This window comes from Hyposmocoma kahamanoa, unplaced genomic scaffold, assembly GCF_003589595.1.
Source record: "Hyposmocoma kahamanoa isolate Upper Pololo Valley unplaced genomic scaffold, ASM358959v1 182, whole genome shotgun sequence".
Taxonomy (NCBI): Eukaryota; Metazoa; Arthropoda; class Insecta; order Lepidoptera; family Cosmopterigidae; genus Hyposmocoma; species Hyposmocoma kahamanoa.
The window spans coordinates 684703-707535 of NW_020653713.1; the positions used below are offsets into that span (position 1 = coordinate 684703).

At 36.1% G+C, this 22833-nt stretch overlaps 1 protein-coding gene across 1 annotated transcript; it reads left to right on the forward strand.

Annotated features, from left to right (window-relative positions):
- Positions 1-1848: 1848 nt before the first annotated feature.
- On the forward strand, positions 1849-18241 carry LOC113226168 (protein-glucosylgalactosylhydroxylysine glucosidase-like). Its single transcript, XM_026458700.1, has 14 exons — positions 1849-2024; positions 8672-9003; positions 9492-9794; positions 10513-10613; positions 11348-11483; positions 12340-12487; positions 12662-12809; positions 13083-13173; positions 13361-13448; positions 14136-14333; positions 14557-14725; positions 14804-14975; positions 15105-15245; positions 18009-18241. The coding sequence occupies exons 1-14, from the start codon at positions 1849-1851 to the stop codon at positions 18116-18118; spliced, it is 2313 nt and encodes a 770-aa protein (XP_026314485.1). The 3' UTR covers positions 18119-18241.
- Positions 18242-22833: the final 4592 nt, after the last annotated feature.

The window sequence follows — 22833 nt, forward strand, 5'->3', positions numbered from 1 at the left end:
TTTCTCGTCTTTTTCTATCTACTCATACATATGACTCGAAATAAATGTACTACCTACATTTTATTTTTTACTTTTCTTTGGTCTCTGCTACACTTTTTATTTATTTACTAACCAACTAACAAATATTTATTCAATTGTCATTCTTACATACTTTTATTATTACTATTATCTTTATTTTTCTCAACTTGTTAGCTCGTTTGAGCAGCACCTGCGGACCGAAATCAAGCAAATGCAGCATGTCTGTGTGAGTGGTGATGGTGGGTAACAAAAGCCTAATTTGTCCTCTATCATCCGCAAGAGATAGAGCCAAGGATGGCTGCCTTCTGCAACAAGTGGTATATGTTTTATACATTATTGTTATTATGAGTACCTTTTTGGTGCCTCTTAATAAGTAATGACGAGTTAGTGTGGGTTGAACTGGCAACACACTACCTAAATATTATTATCATCGTCCCTTTGCTGGGCATGCGTCTCCTCTCAGAAATGGTAGAGCAGCTTGTGAAAGAGTTTGTCCTGCCACCTTACCTATTTCTGCTGCCAACGTGAGCATTACTGCGTTCCGATTTGGAAGGGTAAAGGGTGCTGGTGAAATTACAGGCACATGGGACTTGTCAATGTATGTCTCAGGGTGACGGGCGCGAAGGCAATGCCCCTAACATCTGTTTGATTTAAAGCTCTGAGTGGCACCGCAACTGTTATGGACAGGCTTGCCAACAGCCGCATTGTGTTGTTCGACATGCTGTTTTACTTCATTAACATTCAAATTTAAAAAATCTTCGTAACATGGAAATTGTATTCACATGCCGCCATAGGGACTCGAACCGTCGACTTCTTAATCGAGAAGCAGTCGTGCTCCCTCGGAGCTGTTCACACATACATGTCATTCATTAGCGAGGTGGCTCCTTATACTGTCTAGCAGTTAATTAAGCGACTGAACGCAGATGCTATTGTCTTGCATGTCAAGTAGTGCTCGGCGACCGCGACGCGGTGATGTAATAAGGAAGCGACAATTGAGTTAGAGGGTCCTCATCACTCTACCGGGAATACTTAATCACTCACTGAGTCTACTACCATCTACTATTCCAGTTTTAGGGTTGTCTTGCAATTTCGTAGGTGTCACGTCACGTAGTTAATGCTGAATGTTCAACCTAACGTTGAAGAAAAATTTCATGATGTTCAGAACCCTGGGAAATCGTGTTAAGTTAAGCAATATGAGATCAGCGCGCATATAAAGCAGTAGTATATATTTGTATTCGAAAAGCTAAAGAGAAGACAGTGTGGAATATCCCTAGCTAATCTTCAATCATGATGATTAGGTTTAATTTAGTAATGATTACACATGTTAGAATGTTGTCTGAACACGCAATAATGGGAGGTTCTAGTTTTATTGCCAGTAGGTACTTTGTATGTAGAACTATTTTAATTTAAACAAAACCCGTTCAGTTATTTAGTTAATCAGATTTTTTTTTGTACAGGATGTGGATACAAAGAGATGACCCTAACACTTATATTATCTTTGTTAATGGAATCATAATGTGTGTCATGTCAGGCGCAAGCGCAGGTCGCGATCTGAGCGACACAGTGACACACGCTCCACCGCGCGCGGTTCATTACGTTCAATTTACCAATAAAAAATTTTAACAAAATTTAATTTAAAAAAATGCAAATATTTTTTTGAAATTAAATATTTAAAAAACATAACGAGAAAACCAAACAAAAAGTTTCAGCGTAAATAGTGAAAAATATTTTTAAATGATAAAAAGAAAACAATTGAAAGTCAAATTCAGATTGTCGAATCAACGTGCAGGTTTCTGTCCAAGAATAATAAGACGTTGTTTGGTAGCGTGGATGTGGCATTTCTTGGCAAAGAATAAGCAGGTGGCCGCCATGCTAGGTTTGCTAGCAGTGGCGGCGATTGTGGTGGTTTTTCTTTCTACCAGAGGCAGCAATTACACTACTGTAGAAGCACAGGTCGAAGAATCAGTGGACGTAAGCGACGATGCTCACGTCTTCTCTACTCATAGGTAAGTTTAGACTTCGATTATTAGGTAGGGGATTCGACCACAAGGGAAGTCCCTTTGTAACAAATGAACAATTATGCACGATAGGACATAATGGTACGACTATATCGAACTTTATAAATTGAGTAGATCGATACTGCCTGTTGTTTTGGTGGATTTACAGTACCCTAATATTGTTTTTTTATTGTGGTTTTTAGTTCCCATGTACTAATTTCCATGTAATTTTTTTACTCAATCACTCTACTTCAACATTGTAAACTCACGGTATTACTTAATTCAAAACATGAAAGCTACCAAATTCTATATCATATTGCATTCTCGGAAAGTTTGAAAATGTCTGTATTGAGTTTCACTCAACCAATACAAATTTATGTGCTTAGTTTAAAAGCGATAATACAGAACATACAAATAGTTAACAGTTCTGTAATTATAATGAGTTTAAAGTGAACTAGTAACTGTACAGTAACATTGACTACTACATTTCCATTTAAAATGGACAATGTTATACGTAGGTCAATATTCAGGCCCGTTACAGATGCGGTGCGGTCGGTAATTAAGAGCAGATTATAAGGCGATTATAAGAGATATCGTGCGGTACGCAGCCAGTGGCCATCGATGTTGTGCTTAATAAGATAGGGTTTATGATTTATTTTGTTTAGAAATAGAGTGTAGTTGTTATTAAGCATGGTATAATGGGTATACGGGCATGGTATGCGCTGCCTTCCGCTAATCGATATTGTAGCGCTTATTTTGCGTAAGGTGGTGCCACTCGAGTTTTTCAGGAAGCTCAGCACCCTCAAGAGTTTGCTGAAGACTTTAGGGTACTCTTTAGTATATTGCTCTGTAGCTGGTCAAGACGGAGCATTGTAGTGGGATATGCGGCGCTTTCCTTTTATATTTTTAAGTGCTATTACGCAGTCAGTAAAATATCACTAAGGAAGGAACTGAAAAGAGGTTTATTAGTTTCACTGTATTGACTTCTATATAACATTTAATTACAAGTTATTAAATGTTGTTTGTACTGGCGCCGCGTATGCTCAGTGAATGGTAACAAGTCGACAAGCTTAAATAAAACTTAATGGAAATTAGAAGGATATTCAGAAAGTAAACTTAATAATCTTAGGCGTAGAAATAGGTAGTAGCTGCTAAGTGTTGCAACATGTAGAGTCACTCGTAGTTTCGTCGCTACGTTTACGTTTTGAGGAGTTCACCATCCACAGTTTTGGCTGCCTGCCTTAACTATTGGATATGGGCTTGTGGTTTGGTATCTCTTGGTAGCACAACTGAGTGTAAAAAATTGTTTACAGACTCATGTTTGACCTCGAACATCGGGTGCGCCTTTATTTAAAGATTTTTGAATTTTCTTGTTTTGTCAAACAAAAGCTGATTCTCTTTGAAAAATGGGACGTCCTTAACAGAAATGTTAGGGACCTACTAGACTGCTATATATAGTAATAGACCTGGATTGACCTTCTATAAAATTAATGTAAATGGGACGTGTCTCCAAATATACAATGCACTACCAATGAACATTAAAATGTTACCAAGTAATGAGTTTGTCAATAGGCTGAGTGTGTTGCTTAAGGACAAAAGTTGTTACTGAGTGACTGATTGTTTGATAAAAATTGACATCAAAAATGAGTGCTTCACATATTCAATTGTTGGACATTAAAAATTATATTATTAATTTTATCGAAGCTGTGTCTGTTTCTGTCAATCTCGAGCAACCTAATTACACTTACAACAAGCAACAAACTTAACATTTTGAGCAAATAAATTTCATTACACTCATTAAAAAAAGTTGGACAAACGTTCTTAGGGCCTGCTGTTACAATCAGATGCAAGAAATTGTAGAGACTGATTTGCGATCTTTATAAATACTACCCTATTCACATCTCTACAAAACTTAGAAACCCGTGCAAAAACCAATGGCGATTAGATAACCTGAATGTCAAAAGTTATAACGTTACAAGCTTTGTAATAGAACTTCAATTAATGAAAGAAGATTGACGAATAAATCGAGTGTGAATGGGCAAGTTGAAAAGGGTTGACCACGGCGAAATTACCACGATCAATGACGTCCTAAAGAAATCAGGCCAAAAGTACTCTTATCGACGTATATGAAGGAGAGGAGTGACGTTGTTTTGACGGCCGTTTCCTCGCGCTCATACTGGGTGCTCCTACTGGTAGGATCAAAAGGATAAATATGTCCTCGTGCTCCTACTAATGTACTAAGGCGAGAGAATTGTGTCAGAATCGTAGCAAGTGGAAAGCATTGCCGTAGTAAAAAGGCGTGAATTATATATGTATCTATGTAAGCAGATTTTGTAATAGGTCTGACTATAGAGTTCCGGAAGTTTCGCTTGGAAACCGGTGCCCTGTGACGTTGTGATACAAAACCCAAACTGCAAAACGCTGATTCCAATTCCAAGCGAAATTTGGAATCGGTTGTTTGTGTTGTCACTTGATATCAACAATGTCCAAGAAGTTAATTGCTGACTGATGATTATGGTTGTTACTGATAGCTGTATTTTGATAAGTCGCACAATTCCCTTGCGGTCGGCTTCACGAAAATTATAGTTTGGGACCGGTTTGAGCGTAACACAGTTACGCCGCGGATGGCACTTCGTAATAAATGTTACTTAACAAATTAAATAAATTCTAGGGATTGCTCTTTTCAAATAAACTTAAGTGCTATGGAATACACTTTGAATCAAATTTGTGTGGAATCTGGAGCCGTGTCGTCTTTCCATACATCTTTATCTAACATATACAATATCTAATATAGCATAGATGTAGTATTCAATTTTGTAATATGACTTTTCAATCAAAATATTTTTAATGTAGTTTTTTAAACTTAGGAAATGATAATCTTAATATATTATGCTCCGGAATCTTATTGTAAAAACGTATGGAGTTCCCCATAAAAGAGTCGTTTACCTTGGTTGAACGAAATCGTGGTTCCATGAGTTTGGACTTAGCTCTAGTTAATATTATAACACTAACGCGAGACTGTAGTGAATTTGCATTAGACATAACCCAATAAAAGTAAATCTCAGACAATCATACCAATGGGACATCATTCTGAGCAACCATTCCTGAAATTGGTTCTGCCAGGACTGAATCCCAGGTCACCATATAGGATATGTCTTTTCATTATTTTTCGCAATCGTTTCGACTCAAGTGCCGAAGTGCGGCGTTGACAGCTTGTTCCAGTTGTTCGAAAATCTGATCTGACTACAATTTGGGAGTCCTGCCTTTTTCCTTCCACCTTTCCTGTCACTGTCAAAAGCTCCAGGCTATCATTATCTTTACAGGACATGACCTACTAATGAAGAGTATACCAATTACATAAAAACGTGGTATACATTTCCGTTTCATCATCATCCTAATAACCTGGTAATATGTAATGACTCCATGATCTCCGTCAATATGACATTATTCCAGCTGCATACAATATATCGCATGACTTATTTGAAATTATTCAGCAATCATCTGACCGGGAATTGAGTCATTGTTAATTTATAGTTTGTTTAAATGTTATGTCTACTTATATAACACTTGCTCACTGTCAATGACTTTGATAGTGGAGTTGTTTTTATAACAAGTGTCATTCTTCATTAGGGTTGTGAGATGTCCCGCAGTTTAAGGGTCACGCAGTTTTTCAGATCAAGTATTAGATACTGTAACTGAGGCGTAGCTATCTAAACTTTTTGATACGGGTTTCAAAGAAGACTTTTCTTTCTTTAACCCAATATCTGTCATGGACTTAGAAAAAGAAATTTTGTTGTCCATTTCCAATTTTGACAACTTGGAACTTGAAACCGAACTTGAAACCGAAGCACTTATATCCACCAACGCCTCGCAACTTACATCATTAATAAAAACAGATACAAAAGGTGCCCTATCTTCACTAAAACTATCAATTGTAGACAAATTTTCTAAATGTTCAGCTGCGCCTTGCTGACATCCACGTTGAGGAGATCCCGACGAAGATCCACTACTATGTGCCTGTGAATACCCTTGGCTTGGCGTATCCTTATGCACGACTGGTGCTTGTGGCACTTGATATTCCAACTGCTTAGACTCGGGTCTAATTATCGGTGCAGAGTCACCCTGTGTTTGCCAACTGTGAGAGTGCTCCATGTGACAATATACTGGCAAATCAATATTTTGCCGACTCACATCATAAGTGTGATTAAATATATGATCTACTTGTATAATTGTTTTCCTCAACTCCTCTTTAGATAAATACAAATTACTAGCCAGCATCCATTGAAAATTGGGTATCAAAGTCTTCCAAGAAATGTTTAATAAACTGAACATCTTGAATATTCGCTTTCGTCGCTAACTTATCTAAACTATAAAAATAACTTATCAGCGATTCATTAGGCCCCTGTCGCCTATAATAAAATTCTCGGGCGTAATCTATTTGTGAGGGAAATTCCTCTCTTAACTTCTGTGCAATTGCCTCATACGTCGTGTATGAAGAAAAATACGTTTTATACCATTGCAGAGCTGGCCCCTCCAGATACAATGCCAACACGTATCTCTTACGCACATCAGACCAATTATTTAATACACTGATGGCCTCAAATTGATTCAAAAACTCATCTACGTCGTTGAATCCATTAAATCTTTGTGCCGGTACACAATACATATTCTCTTCTCGCACTTTTTACTGGCACCAAATATAAATCAATATTAAATATAAAAAATAAAAATTACGACCTTATGTACGCTTTCCTGGAAGTTTCGTCGTAAAAACATATAAACATTTTTCCACGATGGACTTTTCTTCATCGGAATCCTTTCATCATTCGTAAGCTTGCGTCCATCATTTGCAGGCTTGAGTTATATTATATCTTCCATTACCAGATTTTTCAAAATAAAAATATAAAAAAAATTCACTTCGGTATTCGTACTTCTATCATTTATAAGCCGGCGAATTCCACCATTTGTAACTGAGGCGTAGCTTGGGATGCGTTGCGAGAGGTACTTCTATGAATATAAACTGGAATAATCTTCAAGAATATACTTAATTGTATTCTTTCACATACTTTCGGCGTTGGGTTTACAATTCAATAATGTCAAGATGCTCCATTCTTTTCTCTTACTTCATTTTCAAAACATTCTAATTACAAATCTATTCACTCAGCCAGTGATTCTACTCATAGAGTAGAAGCCTAGACTACAATACTGCGTTTTAAAGGCACCGATCAGCTATTATAATCAGCTCTCGCATAGATAATCGTTCTTTTCGGGGGGCGATACCAAGAAATCGATATAGATGTGAGTAGGTCAATGCTACCTGGCCTCAGTTATTACACGTATCAATGTAACGTTGATTTAATTTTTTGCTAATCAAACTCGAACACCTTTTGCGAATTCCGTTAGTGTAGATAAAATTCAACACATTGGTTGTATATATTTTGGTTAGCTTGACCTTTCATTAAAATTTGATGGATTGATAGTTTATAAATAATCTCGATTATACTAAAAATAATCTAGGATGACCCCTGAGGTAGTTGATAAAAATTTACACAATATAACTTTAGAACGACGCGCACTAATTTATGTATTTCATAAACTATTTTTATAAGTCTGGCTTTCAAATGAAAAATAGTCTATATTTAAGTAAATACACTAAATTAAAGTAAAATTAACATCAAGTCAATGTTTATATGTAAGAAATGAGCCGAAAACTATTCTTTTTTTTACGACAACATTGTCGTAAAAAAGGTTACTTCATTATACTGCATTTGCTAGAGATACCTCATCTCATATCGATAAAAAATTTTCGTTATTTAATGAATAAATGTATAATTCATTCTTAAAGTATGAATTTTAATCATAGGCAATGAATTAACGTGTCAGTGTTGTTACTTTTTGAAAGCTATAAAAATAATGATTATTATAAATGTTTTTGAAATTTTCTAAAATATCTATTGAAATTGCATTCAAATTATAGTTGTGTCTTTTTATTCTTTCAATATATAATACAAAACACTTTACACAACTATACACCGTTCAGAATACGTCAAAAAAAAATTACATAAGAGAACTTTTAGTACAAAAACCAAAGTACACTAAAAATCTATGGACTTTACGTCATCCCTATGACAAACGTCAAACGAAGTGTCACAGGGATAAACCTAGTTTATGTTCACTTTATTTGCATTAACTTTTTACTATGAGTAGGTACAAGAGCAATGAAATTCACTTCGGGACACTGCTCGGAATATCCAAACAAGATCTAATTATGAAAATGTCATTTACCAAATGGTCCTACCGGTCTTTTTCATCTAGCGTCCACAGTGCGAACCGCTGGGCTATAAAAACTGTACCTTCGTCTGGTAAATTATGCTGTGCCGTGAGTTTACGCACTGGGCTTCACATCTTGGATTTCGGAATCCGTCTTCGTAAATGCAAAGCCTACTGATCACTCTACATAAAAATGTACAATACAACTATAGCAAAAACAAAACGTAATTATATTGTTTTTAGGTGGTTTCATTGAGCACTTGATATCGATAGGTAGTAGTTCGAAGCGACTTAGCTACTTATCGAGTCATACAATTTGCCATTCAATTGTATAAGGAGAATAGACATAATTACATTTACAATTTGTTTTATGTATTCTCTTACAGTCTTCCGACAGACGATCGGCTCATGCCGTCAATCGGGAACGGACACATAGCTACCAACATCTTCAGTGACGCAGTCTACATGAATGGCTTGTACAACGGACTAAAAGGGGAGAGCCACCGCGCCAGAATCCCTGCCTACGCCAACATAAGACTTAATTCAACGTTAACGCACCATCCGTTTAAACCTGTTTACACTTTAGACACGACAGAAGGTGCCTTTAAAGTTAGAGTGGATAGAGACAGGTCGATAGTAGTGCAGCGAATTTACGCCCATAGATACTACACGAGAGCAATTGTGAATCAAATTCAAGTGATTTCAAAACCACATGTTGGTAAGTTGTGGGAGTAGAATATTACTACATGTTTCGAACCATAATGCGTGTATATCATTTAATACAAATCATCGCAAAGTTGCTGTAACAATAAATTGCTATAAACTTTCTTAAAGGCGTTTCTGCTCTTCAAATGGTGAGATTATCGTCTTATATAAACCTACTTCTGATTTAAGAATAAGATTAATTAGGAAAAAGTTTATTATATATTAATACTATCAGTAACTAAGTTGACGACCTCTGTCGAGTGGCTTGGACACCGGTTTGCATAGGTTTTCCAACTTTGAGGTCCCGTCAGTGAAGAAAACTAGTATATTGTCTCGGGTCTGGGTGTCTGTGGTACCGTCGTTGTTTCCAAATTCTATAACACAAGTGCTGTAGCTACTTATTTTGGGATCAGAGCAATGTATGTGAAACATCACATACGTCTAATATTTATATTGTAGAAGAAGAAGTAGAAGTAACTTAATTTTCTTTTTCCATTATAGATCCACATTTTATCCATCATGAAATCTGGATAGCAATCAGTCTCATGCAAGGTCCAAAGAGCAAAGACATAGCGTTCAAAGACCCAGTGCCTGAGATTATAGAGAATCGCCCATCTTGGAGTACGTGTGGTCAAACTAAGGAATCCGAAGACCCGGTATACCAGCCCATGCCTGTAGAGGTCTGCCTATATTGGACTTCAGTACCTGATCACTTGGTAGTGCCGCAACACGGTGCTAGAGTTTTCACCTTTGTTATGACTGCGGATAAAAATAAAACTGTAGCCAGACAGGAGTTTGTTAAAGGTTGGTGTATTATTTTGAAAACTATTGCTACCTGGTTTTCACATGGTATAGTTATGTCATTTCATTGTTATAATATTTAAATAAGTACAATTACTTTAAAGTTGATTCGCATGATGTACACTTATAAAAATATAGGACATGCGAGGACAATTTCTATTTTGAATGCCTGTCAGCTCCACGTCTTCTACATGATGGAATAATTTACTTTTGATAGTGGGCGGGCGGCCAAACAATTGAAAGCGGCGGTTTAACTGATGCACTAAATTTATATAATAGCACTGAATGGCCCCCGGCCACCCCCGGTCTTTGTCCTTCCTGTAACTACACCATTCGGGTTACAAACTGACTTATTCGAGAAATAAATAGTACTCAGCTTCTCATTCAAAAACATTTAGAAAATTTTTTCATTAAAAAATATGCTGCCTTTTGACATACATTTTCGTGTTGCCACATTTAAAATACCGAAAAATGGTGAGGGTTTTAGTTAATAATCACAATTCGGTTACTTTCTGCGGTTATAGAATTACCAAAAACATGCAGCGAGATCACAATTTACATTGCATAGTTTAGTTTGAGAAACCTAAGTGACAACTAACGTTGCAGCTTTGCAAGGTTGATTGATCTATTTTGCTGTTTATAATAGCAAAATTAACAATGAACCTCATTAATTATTGGATTTTGAACCGACGACGTAAGATTCAAGTTACATTACAAACAGTGTTGCAGGAGGAAGGCGAGGAGTTGTATCGGAAACACGTGGCGGAGTGGCAGACAATCCTTCACCAGGCGGGAATGGACATTGAGGGGAACTTACACTTGGTCGGTGCCAGTAATACAATATATTCATTTCAATTCATGCCAATCGGCTATTGGCTCAACTCAGTCTTTTTTATTGTCGCTAAAGTATATATTCATTGTAAGTGCACTAACAAACGCTCTTTGGAAAGGCGATTTTTTTTAATAATACAAATTGACGCGACGAATAAGTCGTGCGCCTGGTGGTAAGCGGAACGCCTATCCATTATAGTTGAAGTGCCATTCAGAGCTTTAAATAGCAAAGATCTTATGGGCACTACCACTGCGCCCGTCACCTTGAGACACAAGTTGACAAGTCTCATGTGCCTGTAATATCACCAGCACCCTTACCCTTCTGATCCGAAACACAGTAATGCTGAAATTACTGCTTGGCGACAGAAATAGGTAAGGTTATAGGTAGGCAGTACTTCCCTGGACGAACTCTTTCACAAGGCCCTCTACTGCTACCGGTCAGAAACAAGTAAACGTCGTGCGTATCGCTTCCGCTTGGATCGCCGACACGAAACGCGGAATGCTTTTTCAAGAAACCATTTTCGCTTTTATTACATGGACATAAAGATTTTTCTGACCGGATTAATGCGAATCCGTGTCGATAAGTGGTTAAGTTACTGTCCACGATATGTGTATGTACGAGTTTACGTGTATATGTTCAATGAGTAGTACCTTATTTCTGTTTAATATGAGTGCAAGTAAAAAATATTGTGTTTATTCAGATGAAAGTAAACATCTCTTTCCAGGGCAAAATAGTGAACGGCATTTGGTATTATTTATTGAGTTCACTTCCTTCGCAAAATTCGTACCAACCTCTGGACCGGTTTTACGGACTGAGCCCTACGGGACTGGCCAGAGGGGCCACTTTTGATGATTATGAAGGTATGAAACATGATTTTAAGGGAAGAAAGACGACAGTTAAGTACTTAAAATACAAATTAATTTTAGTTTAGCTTTTTCAAAGCACATGAACACGTGAATGCTACATTTCAATAAAATGCTGGTACCTATTTTGAGGAATTTATCGCTCCCCTACCGAACAATAAAACGGCCTCGTGAACTTCGTGAATGGCGATATAATTATAATGTTTCGTGGTTTTTACAAATAGCTTTTATCAAACCGGGCAAACAATTTGCAATCGCTGACATGACAATTTACGTAACTAAAAACTGTCAAACATTTTCGACAAGTGTGACACTCTCCTTGGCGACTCTCGTCACCGTTTCACTACCTGCCGCATTCCATCGCGTACTAAAAGGTTCGGTGGCTCCTTTCTCTGCCGCACGGTTGACAAATGGAACTCCCTTCCGGCACATGTCTTCCCTCCCTCTTATGATATGGGGTCCTTCAAACGAGGCGTGAAGAGGCATATTGTAGGCAGGCAGGGTGGAGGTGGCTAGTGCAGTGAGGGTTTCATCGCTGCACTAGGTTCCTTCGCGTTAGGATACCACTTTCCACTTAACATCAGGTGGAGCGGAGTCATTTGCCTGTCATGTATAAAAAAAAAGAGACTGCCACAGCCAGCCGGTGATAATAGGCGGCGTCTAAAGCCGCCACACTATATTATATTTCCATATTGAGCATCATTCACATCAGCTTGAAAGAAACTTTGCTGTTTTATGTATACAGCAAACAACTTGACTTTACAAGATTATATCATACGAACACTTAAACAACATGAAGACAGTTCAAACTTACTATTATATTGTTAAGAATGCATGCATATTTGTATTTCAGGGCACAACTTCTGGGACACGGAGATCTGGATGTTTCCGTCGATCCTGCTGTTGCGTCCTCGCTACGCCAACAAGCTGTTGCAGTACAGGCTCGACACGGCATTCGTGGCCGAGGACCTTGCCAAAATAACTGGGCATAAGGGATACAGGTAGTACACCTTACCTCCTAAAAAGTTCTTACACTGTATTTAAATCATCCGAAAATAAATATTTGAAAATAAAACAATAAAATAAAACCTAAATGTTCTTCAAAAAGAAACCTTTTGCGATTGCAGTGATATACACAAAGCGCGACGAAGAGTCGTACCTACTTCAATTTTCAGATACCCATGGGAGAGCGCGTATACGGGACGTGAGGCGACACAGCCATGCTGCCCCGAGGTGGCCGAATTCGAGCAGCACATCACGGCTGACATTGCTTTTGCCGCAAGGCAATATCTCGCCACGACTCGCGATGAGATTTGGCTTCAGGTGGGCACACAGACCAAATAAATACTTACTTCCGTGAGTTCCGCATTTTGGAAGCAATAGTAACGAAGGCACATTGTGAACTTTAATTCGGGTAAGCAACCGACTTTGGCCAAACACAATTATATGACCGATTGGCCCGTCTTTCGACGTGGCTACACATCATCTTATACCAAAAAACCTTCGGTATTCGGCGTTACAACACAATTTATAGAATAATTGTAAAACTGTTAATTCCTGAACGCATAACGCTAGAGTTGAGTGTTTTATTTGCAGCATGGAGGCTGTAACATTGTGACTCACATTGCAGACTTCTGGGCTTCAAGAGCTGTCATCAACTACACTACAGGATATTTTGACATCGCTAGTGGGTTACTTCTCCTTTCTTTACTTGCCGACTGTCTTTATTTATCCGTGTTTTGAAAATCTCATTTGAAATTTGAAAATACAGACTGCAAAATTTAAAATACACGGCACTAGTAGATATACATATTTTCATTCTTAATATTGTTTTGTAATATAATGTAATTCCGGTTTTCCTATTCTTATTTCAGATGTGATGGGACCTGACGAAGACCATAGCAATGTGACCAATTCTGCATTTACAAATGTAGTAGCGGGATTTTCCCTCTATTTAGCTCAGTGCGTATAGATTCTTCAATTTATTTGTAAACAGTGGTCTAACCACTAGGTTCTCGGGTTCCTCTCAGATAAAAGTGTAAGGAGACTGGTATCATGACTGTGGCATCACAGTACATTTGCTTAAATATTTCGTATGCCCGTAAAAATATACATAATTGCATTAAGAAAGAAGATATCCATAATCTAAGTTCTAACCTTAGAACTAAGTCCAAACTCCATGATTTCGTTTAATTAAGGTAAACGATTTTTTTATGGGGAACTGTAACGTTTTTACAATAAGTTATCGGAGCATATTTTAAGATTATCATGAACTTACATCAAAAGTATTTTAATTGAAAAGTCATATTACAAAATTGAAGACTAGGTAGGTACGTGTTAGACAGTCATGTATGGCAAGACGACGTGAGTCTAGATTCCTCACAAATATCTATGATTCAAAGTGTATTCCATAGCATTTAAGTTTATTTGAAAAGTGATTAAGATTATTTGACGTTGACTGCCGAATCGCGATTGTCTCCACGAAGTAGCTTTGTCCAAATTTGATTAAAGATCATAAATAATATCTTACAACAATTACAATAAATGTAATGTGTTACCGTATGCTCGGAAGAAAAGTAAACGATTTATTATCAATATATCTGTAACCATATTGATTTAGGCAATGTTAACTTTGATTGAATTTTACAGATATGTATCGTGTCTCTGTAAATCCTATTACCTGGCGAAGAATCCGGACCACTGGGCGAACATCGCCTGGAGTCTTGCATTGCCGTATGACGAAGTGCTGGACTACCATCCAGAGTTCCAGAATTACAAACGAGGAGAAAGCATCAAACAGGCTGATGCAGTTTTGTTGGGATTTCCTTTGCAGTATCCTATGAATATGTATGTTTGTATGTTTATCTAGTTGCAACGATGTATTCTTCTTATTAATATTTAATTTAGGTAATAATATTGTTTCCTACCCAATTAATAATTAAGTATGCCTATAGTTAGGCATACTTAGGTTATGGGCCTACACATTGGCGCATCATAATATATTTTACTTGTTTTTAGGTATGGTTAAAAATGTGACCTGAATCCTGAACCTGAATTGATGTGTTTCCAGGAGTACGCGAGCGAACGATCTTGCATACTACGAGACGGTGACACGAGACAGCGGTCCCGCGATGACGTGGGGCATGCATGCCATCGGACACTTGGAACTGGGCGACAATGAACAGGCAGCAGTCGTGTTTAACAGGAGCTACGTACCTTACGTGCGAGAACCCTTCAAAGTGAGTGCTAAGTGGGTGTTATTCTTGTTTTTTTTTTTGGTACGGTTTACTATTTTTGTGCGAACTCTAAATCTGCAGATTTGGAGCGAACTACGTCGCCCGAACATCGGAGCGGTAAATTTCTTAACGGGCATGGGAGGCTTCCTGCAAGCCTTGATCTTCGGGTACGCAGGTATCAGGATACACCTGGACCGATTAGAGATTGATAAACCTCAATTGCCACCTGGAGTGAAGAAATTCAAAATTAGAGGTTAGTTGAGGTTATATCGTAATAGGCATCACAAGACGAGAAAAGAATTAGTAACCAATATTCCGTGATGGATGAAGCAAAGAACTGTTATTAGGACGTCGTTATTCATAATGTAATGGTCTGTTTCAGGAATAAAATATCTTGGTGCAAACTTAACTATGAATATTGAGTCAGAAAGCACAGTGATGTCCGTATCAACAGTAGACGACAGATGGCCTCTTACTATGTTCAATGGGAAGTACAACGTTACATTGGTGCCGGAAACCACAGGTACACAATATTCCATCTATATAGGCGTTAATATTGATTTTGTATTCTTTAAAACTGTTAGCCACAACCATAAGATACCATGCAACTTTTAATTTCTGGCGGTTCACGGTTACTATACGTTTGATTCAGTTTCTATTATACTTTTTTATTGAATTGATATTCAATAATGTTTTGTGAAATTACTTCACTAGTTTTTTATAATTATTAATACAAAGATCGAACACTCAGAAAAAATTCCTTCGGTCCAGCCGGATTCGAACCGACGTCTTCTAGCAAACCGTGCCAGACGCTATGCCAACTAAGCCACCAAACGAACCAGCGAACCTCACGAATTTCTCTGTGCTTATTTTGTGGGATCTTAGTATTTGGTTTTCAACGACTTTTTAACCGTAGCGCCATCTATGAGATATCTATGAAAGTATTTAGTCACCCAGTTAGATATCTTTACGGTTTTGTCTAAGTGTTCGATCTTTGTATTAATAATTATAAGTTTCTATTACTTTAGGTATCGAACAAGAAAACATATTATTGAGCAGTTAACATTGTATCACAAGATTTTAGATCTTGTATATTGGAAATAAATATACAAGATCTAGAATCTCATCGAGTTCTTAGGTTTTCGCGATTGTTACCCATAGGAAATGAAACTATTTTTCCGGATTTAAATCGCGTATATTTGTTTTTTCAAACAAACCGACGTTTCGGCCCCTTTACAGGTCCCATGGTCACGGTTAACTGAGGTGGTACAGTCTTCAACCAGTTATGTCTAATATTAATGCAAACCACCCTATTTTTTCACTATAAATCCGGAAAAATAGTTTCATTTCCTATCTAGAATCTTGTTTTTCTGTGAAATCGAGACGTTGATTTTATTGACATTAATTAAGCCGGATTTACATTTGTCTGACGTGTCGTGTCATGACGCGTCAGAACGGTTTCATAAATTTAATATGGTTAGATCACTGGTCTGTGGGTTAAATTTATATTAGTGTGTCGCAATCTGACTCATGCCAGATTGCGACACACTAATCGTCATCGATACCGTTCTGACGTCTCACGACACGACACGTTAGACAAATGTAAATCCAGCTTGTTTATATTATTGGTTTTGCCAAATCTAGTCCACTGATATTCCACAACGTGGCAAATTAATCCAACTTGCTAATGTAGGTACATACACGGAAATTGTAGCTTTACACATGAGACATGTCTAGGGATCATGACTTTATTGGCATTTTTTTTTTACACGCTATTTAAATAAATCGAGACTGGTATAGAAAGTCGGGTAACCATGAAAAGTGTCCAAACTTTTCTCAGGTTTTCACGGTTATTGAAATAAAAATATATTGGTCGAAATAGGTGTTCATTAATGAGTGTCCTTTCATACCCTGACTTTTGAATATCTTCGAACCGAGTAATTTTGGACAGAGAAAATTAACAACTTGAGTAAGATTATACTTTTATTTGCCTAGAGTGAAACAAAGATCTGTCAAACTAAACAAACTTGGATATCATTTAATATATTAGCAGCTACCAACGTGTACAAAAAGAAGAAGGGAAAATTGGAGCACACGCACTTTTCACTCGTTGAACACCGCGAACAGAAAATGAAGCGTAACTTTCAATACTTCTTTGATGTCTGTCAATGTCAAGGCACAGGTTCCACGATATGGCCTCTTCATATATTTAGTATATTTTCTTGTTTTGATGGAAAAGGCGACAAGATTATCATATTTCACATCTAGAATACTTTGGTCTTACCGTTTCACAGAGTTATCAATGTGTTTGACTACTAAATATTTATTGAAAAAAAAAAAGAATCTTCAAACTATAGTCTGTTCCAATCCATTTTGAACAAAAAGTAAACAAACCTGTTTGGTTAAAATTCTAAAGCAATCACTCAATAAATCGAATAAGTAACACTTTCACGTATATTTCGAAGATTTCGACTTGATATTTCATCACTTTTTCCAACAATATTCATTTGAATAGCATCGTAAGACGGTATTTGAAAAATGGTAGTTTAGAAGTGAGGTTATTATTCATCTATACGTCTATGTCTTGCCTATGGTTGCATACTGCTGTTCGAAAAAAAACATTCGGTTCAATCAATTAGAGTTTAGTAATCGATTATTAAATCGAACATTTCAATCGCAATCGAACGAGTATATATTATATCTAAGTGTAAGGATTTGAAGGAGATTTAAATTGAAATTTTAAATTTGCTTATATAGGTTATGTAAGGAAAACCGCTAGTATGACTCAATTAATTAATTGATTTGTAGTTGGCGTTACAATTGGCCATCACTAAACCGTCTATGGTCGGGTCAGTGACTTGTTTGTTTACTTTTTGTTCAAAATGGATTGAATCGAAGTATAGAGATGCCACGAATATTCGGCTTTACTTTTTGTTCAAAATGGATTGAATCGAAGTATAGAGATGCCACGAATATTCGGCTACTATTCGGTATTCGGCCGAATACCGAAATGCCACTCAGGGCTTTTAATCATAAAGATCTGGGTCCTGATTTTAATCCAAATCGGAATGGATCCGATAGGGTAGCCCATCCGCAATATTATACGCCTCGACTCGGAAAAGACGCAGTTTCCGATCGGGAGAGGTAATCAAAATCAAGCTTCTGCGTGGCACTACCACTGCGCCCGTCACCCTGAGACATAAGTTGATAAGTCCCGTGTGACTGTCATTTTACCAAATTCAGATAAAGCTGAGCGTATTGTTCACTATACCCATATGTTCCACAGTGACTCTTCGCGGTACCGGCCCGTTCGTGATACGATCCGTCCAATGGAAAGACTGTAAGCTGCCTATAGATAGGATTGGTCAAAACTACGCTAGACCTGTGGGCACGTAGTTTTAAATCATGCTTAATTTTTAAGAACAAAAAATGAGGTAAAAAGCCAGTTTTTGTAGTTACAAAAAACGAGTGTACAGAGAAACTTCAAACGAGAATTATCATTTCAAACGAACTGTAAAGGCATATTAATAATAATTGAATTATCTTAGTTCCTGTTGCTTATTATTCCATGAGCTATGACACGTGTGAAGGACAGAAATAAAAAAATAAAGAAAAATATAATTGTTTTATTTCGCAAACAACGTAATTACAACAAATATACATATTTAAATATTACCAGGCAAATACAAGGTTTACTTTTTCACCCCAATCGTTTTCCAACAAAGAAGTAACCAATCAGCTTGTACCAGTTGGTTAGTTCCTTTCTTCCTTGTAATGGAATAAACTGAAAAACGTTAGTGGGCATAGTTTTTTACAATGACAAAGATTTAAAATAAACAGATGAAAGCTGAAGAAGAGTCATAAGACTTTTACAGGTGATAAATAAAGGCCGTAAAAATCCAATATAAAAGATCTGTATAACAAATACAGAAAGTCTGCTAATACCAAGTGACGGGATGAATAATTCGCGCGCCTGCTGGTAAACGAAACGCCTATTCATAACAGTTCCAGTGCCACTCAGAGCTTTAAATCACAAAGATTTGAGGGGCACTGCCACTGCGTCCATTACCTTGAGACACAAGTGCCTGTAATTTCACCTGTAGTTGCTAGAGGGGTGGCCCTAGTTTGGCATAGAGACGCAGCAGGTTCGAGTCCCGTCAGATCGAAGCAATTTTTCTCTGTATTATTAATTATAAACGACAATTTATTCAGAAAGTAACGGCCTCCAAGGTCTATGATAAACTTTAGTGCGAAATTATGAATTACAAAAGTTGTGTAGAATTTAAGACATCAGTATTTATTTACGTCAATGATATAATATTGGAGGTTTTTCATAACATTTACATAGACAATCATGTTAAATTTTTTATTATGTTATGATTATCAACGCAAAGATTGAACACACAAAAAAATTTTCGTCGACACAGTGGGACTTGAACCCACGTCCATGCTGCAACGTAGGTATCCAGGTATATATAATATATATGATTGTTAATATATAATATAATTGCGATATGCCTATCGGGTATCCAGTATTATGTTTTTGGGCTCATTGAACACTATGAATGTAATGTACAAATTATTGCGTGATTATATACCTACTTAAACATTATAAAAACTTTGAATGCCGCAAGGTCGATCACAGTGATTCAAAATGAATTCTCAACACGCCTTTATAACCTGTATATCGCAAACAAATAAATATATTCAATTAGTTTTTGATACGTGATGCTGCTGGCGTGCTGTCGTGCCGTCTGCATCTAAAATGATATCCGACTGCACCCCCAACTGTTATTTTGTAATTGCGGTGCGATCGGAATGCAGCTAGTGGACGACTTCTGTTAAAAGGCCCCTTTTTCCGTGAACTTCTTAGAGTTTATAATAAATATACATCATACACAGAGTATTCAAATCAAACACGCGGTAAATGCGCATTAACTCTTTGTGTCAAACATTAAATTATATCACAATACAGTACAGTCGGATCCATTATCGTTAATTAATCATTCTCCATGACCTCTGTATTACAAATAATAAACATTATATTTGCCTCGTATTTCCTCAATAAAAACAACTAGTACCTAAGAGTCATTAAAATTGAAATCATGTTTTACGACGATTTTAATTTCAATAAAATTTTAATTAACTTTGTTCCAATTATTTAATAACAACATTTTGTAAGTATGTTACATATAAAAGTTACTAAATAACTATGTACAAGATAGATATCGAATAAACATTACATATCTTTAAGTATAACATCAACGTGTAAAATTAAAAAGCGTAGGGGAAAAGGAGGCACCTTTGAACAGGGGCTGCTTAGAACAAATGCGTTTGCCTAGTCAGTTTGAATGAAAATGTAGTAGCGAGCCCCACACCTGACAGTGGCAACGGTACCTGCCGCTGATGCCAGATGCGTTACAACGTGCAATATGTAGTAGTAAATGAAATAATGAATAATTTTGTGTGAGTATTTTAACAGATTTTGACTGAAGTACTAATAATGGCAAAGTTCTAATTAGTTTCCTTTGCTAATATTTCTGTAAGAAGTTGCTTTTGTTTATTTATTTTTTATTCTGTTATGTAGTAAGTATTCCTGTGATTTATAATTAATTACTTAAAAAGAAGTTAAGTCATTATTTATTTTTTTATTGCAGTTAATAATTTAAATTTTGAGTTTTGTTCCGTCCAAACGTTTTTTAATAGTCCTGTGACTATGGATTTAATTAAACATATTTAAGTGTAAATAGCTCCAGGCGTTAGGCAGCTTTGAACATCTGAGTTCCTTCACAAAAATGGTAATTCTGACAGAATTATAAACTTTTTGATCGTGCTTATTATCAATGGTTATAAACAAAACAAATAAATAATAATGATTAGGATTTTATAACCAGATATGTAAAAAAATTCAAAGGTGCCTCCTTCTCCTATCTATAATAAATTTATTGCAACCGATGTTTTTTTTAAATTTCACATAAACACATATAATTATAATCTTCATTATAAATAACAGCTATAATGTTTATAAAATGAGCTTAATTATATTTATGAAAATCCAGTATTTTAATTCGATAAATTGATAAAAATACATTAATGATTCTTACGCCGTTATACGTGTATCGTTATCACAGATAACTTTGGAATATTGCGGATTGCTACCGACTATTTAGTATACAATGAAAGATAGATAATAATTAGTGTTTTAAACTCATGGAAAAAAAGTTATTACAAAAGACAATAAATATACCTACACATTAAATTGTATTGTGGACATGTCGAAAACTTGTAAATGAAACGATCGATACATTTAACGGTGATCGCACACTTGTCCACGCCGAAAGAGTTACCTATGTTTCGTTATTTCTGAAGTGTTGTTAAAGCGAACACTATCAGTACATTGTGGTGGAATTTGACTAAATTTTTATTGTCAGTTCTGTATTTATGGAAGATGAAAAAAGTAAATTTGTAAGAATTAATACTGAAAAAAATGAACTGAGTTCTTTCTTAGATTTATTGGAAAATATAAATGAATGAGTGCGATTCGTAATATATAACAACGAATGACATATTTTTAGTCGATATAACGCTCAACAGATATAATTAATTTATGGTATACAGACATTTCACATATTCTTGCATGATATAAAGGGCACTGGGTTATAATAGACGATTGATATAACAACTTTCAATCTAATATACCGATGGCATAATGTACACTTTATATAAACACTACAGATATAACATTCACTGAGTATAATGTTGAATGTGTATGTGTGAAAAAAAAAATAATATAATTCCAATGGTGTTTAGGTGCGACGGTGAACGTACTGAATTTGTTTGCATTTCCTAGTTGGTTCGACCTCCTCTTGTGGGTTTAGGTTAGGTTAGTATATGCAATTAAATATTCTGCTTAAAGTTTTGATAAATATATTTTATAACATAAAAAGCACTTGAACCTATACAAAAATAATTATATTTTGCGATTGTACATTTAATGGAATAAAAAAAAAAATCTTATCAACATAATGTAGGGCGCTTCAACTATTCGTAAAACGAAATATTGTGTTATATTATTTAATACATTCTACTGGTAGTACTTGTACCATTTGTTCATTATGTCACTTTATCATTATATCTAACGTTTGTTATACTGAATGTTCATTATACACACATTGAAAGTATGCCTTTTGTTGTTATACCTTTTATTGGTTATATACAGTGAGTGATTATATCCTTAAAAATTATATCAAATGTTATTATACCAAGTGAAAATAGATTAGTTGTTGTTATATCTTCCATTACACAGTCGTTCTTGCCGCTCGACACGCACAATAGAACCTATTCAGTACGGGAAAAATATTAATTCGAGCTAAGGTAGTATCGACACTTAAGGAAAAATACTCTAAAGTGGGAAAGTGCTAGCACGGTAGGAACGCGAGCGCATCTAATTTGATGACATCCTTCCGAATTCTTCCGGCAATTTGTCGCGGAGTGCCAAGTTTCATATGATTTAATACAAGGAATTCTAAAATTCAATTATTTCGGCTCTTTCGATGCGTTCGGCGCGGTCAAGTATGCGATCACCTCATTAAGTGCGTATCAGTTGAGATGCGACTCAATTGTATCACTTGAGATTAGTCGGATGTATAATTAGAGATAATAAACAGACGGTTGCTAATTTTTTATGGAAACAGTGATGTCATAAAGGATCGATTTCACCTATTCACTCAGTAACTCGTAGGTAAAGGACAGTTATAAAAATTTTTACAATCTGTAGATATTAATTTAAAAAATTAAGTATTTGATAACATAAAAATGATAGAAGTATGTAGAGATACGAATCGTAAATTAAATATTATTTCGCGGATTAATATGTGGTGAAAAACGTTCTCCGTTTCTTTTTGACAGACAACACTTTTGAGGAACAGACAGAAAATGGAGACTGCCTCACGACAATATTTTTAGGTCCTGGACCTTTTCGGGATTTGGGCAATAATTTAAGTACATTAAAAATAGACGTAATTGGGGACAGGCAGGTTCACTAATATTTATCTTCACTTTGCGACACAATGGGACGGATTAGCGATATTGCGGATATTGAATTTTTTTCA

Excerpts from the sequence above, each read along its gene's own strand:
- LOC113226168 (XM_026458700.1), top strand. The coding sequence starts at position 1,849 with ATGTGGCATTTCTTGGCAAAGAATAAGCAGGTGGCCGCCATGCTAGGT. Across the intron at positions 11,484-12,339 it reads CACTTTTGATGATTATGAAG|GGCACAACTTCTGGGACACG; the intron begins GTATGAAACATG and ends TTTGTATTTCAG. Across the intron at positions 14,976-15,104 it reads GAAGAAATTCAAAATTAGAG|GAATAAAATATCTTGGTGCA; the intron begins GTTAGTTGAGGT and ends GGTCTGTTTCAG.